The following is a 1,124-nucleotide window of genomic DNA, read 5'->3' as shown; positions in this document are numbered from 1 at the left end:
AAAAAAAAAACTCCATAGAAATAGCGTATTCCGTTCGTTCCCTTAAAAATCAAATCTAAACGGCAATTGAGAGCGTTTTTGAAAAATAAGAGGATGTTTTGATATTTTTTTGAAAATATCGTTGACAAAACTGTTCATGATTGACATGGCTTTGCTGGAAACACCAGTGTCTGTGTTAACTTGTTATATTAGTCACAAACTGAATGCAAAAACGCATATCGCAAAATTCGCGTTTTCACTGCATAACCTAGAGAAAAACCATTTATATATCAACGAGCGTAATATTAAAGAAATCACAATTAAAAGCGGATTTTAAGCAATTGTCTTTTCTTTATATTCTGAGTGCGAATTGCTTTTATTTTTTGATAAATATTACATTTAAAATATTAATATTAAATGTGTTGATTTTTTTCAATTCTTTATGAAAAATATTTTGGTGGCCCTGAAAAGGGCCGTTTTATGTACAATGTTTCAATATGTGAAACACATTTAGGCTTTTTTGGTTTCGGTCTTTTTTGGCAGCAAGACGGCTTGGATGTTTGGCAAAACACCACCTTGTGCGATTGTAACTCCTGACAAGAGTTTGTTTAATTCTTCGTCGTTACGGATGGCCAATTGCAAATGACGAGGAATGATACGTGTTTTTTTGTTGTCACGGGCAGCGTTACCTGCCAATTCCAAAACTTCAGCAGCCAAGGATTCCATGACGGCAGTCAAGTATACTGATGCACCAGCTCCGACACGTTCAGCGTAGTTTCCTTCGCGCAACAAACGATGGATACGACCGACTGGGAATTGAAGACCAGCACGGGTTGATCGTGACTTTGCCTTTGACTTTAATTTGCCGTTGACTTTACCGCGTTCCAGACATCTTTGTATACTACTTGCACGAGTGACAAAAATAGAATGAAGCTCTTGCTACGCAATGCGCTTGCTTTTATACTTTCACGAGCATAGCACAGTCGACGAAATGGGCGGGGCTTAGAATCTCGGTCGCGTGCGTCATTCCGTTCACTGCATCGCTATAAAAGGGAGAGCGTTTTCAGTGTCGGCATTCAGTTCGTGTTCATCACTCAAACGATTGAAATTAACAGCTATAATGGCACCGGTGATGGCTCAAAAAA

General features: G+C 38.7%; 1 protein-coding gene across 1 annotated transcript; it reads right to left on the bottom strand.

The window, feature by feature from the left end:
• Positions 1-397: 397 nt before the first annotated feature.
• On the bottom strand, positions 398-880 carry LOC116351018 (histone H2A; the record flags this gene model as incomplete). The annotated part of the gene is made up of 1 exon (XM_031783046.1): positions 398-880. A coding segment is annotated over one exon (391 nt), but the record flags the coding sequence as incomplete, so codon positions are not given.
• Between the last annotated feature and the right edge of the window lie 244 nt (positions 881-1,124).

This window comes from Contarinia nasturtii, unplaced genomic scaffold, assembly GCF_009176525.2.
Source record: "Contarinia nasturtii isolate CC-2019 unplaced genomic scaffold, AAFC_CNas_1.1 Cnas_scaffold_4445, whole genome shotgun sequence".
Taxonomy (NCBI): domain Eukaryota; kingdom Metazoa; phylum Arthropoda; class Insecta; order Diptera; family Cecidomyiidae; genus Contarinia; species Contarinia nasturtii.
This window is presented reverse-complemented; position numbering and strand designations above follow the sequence as displayed.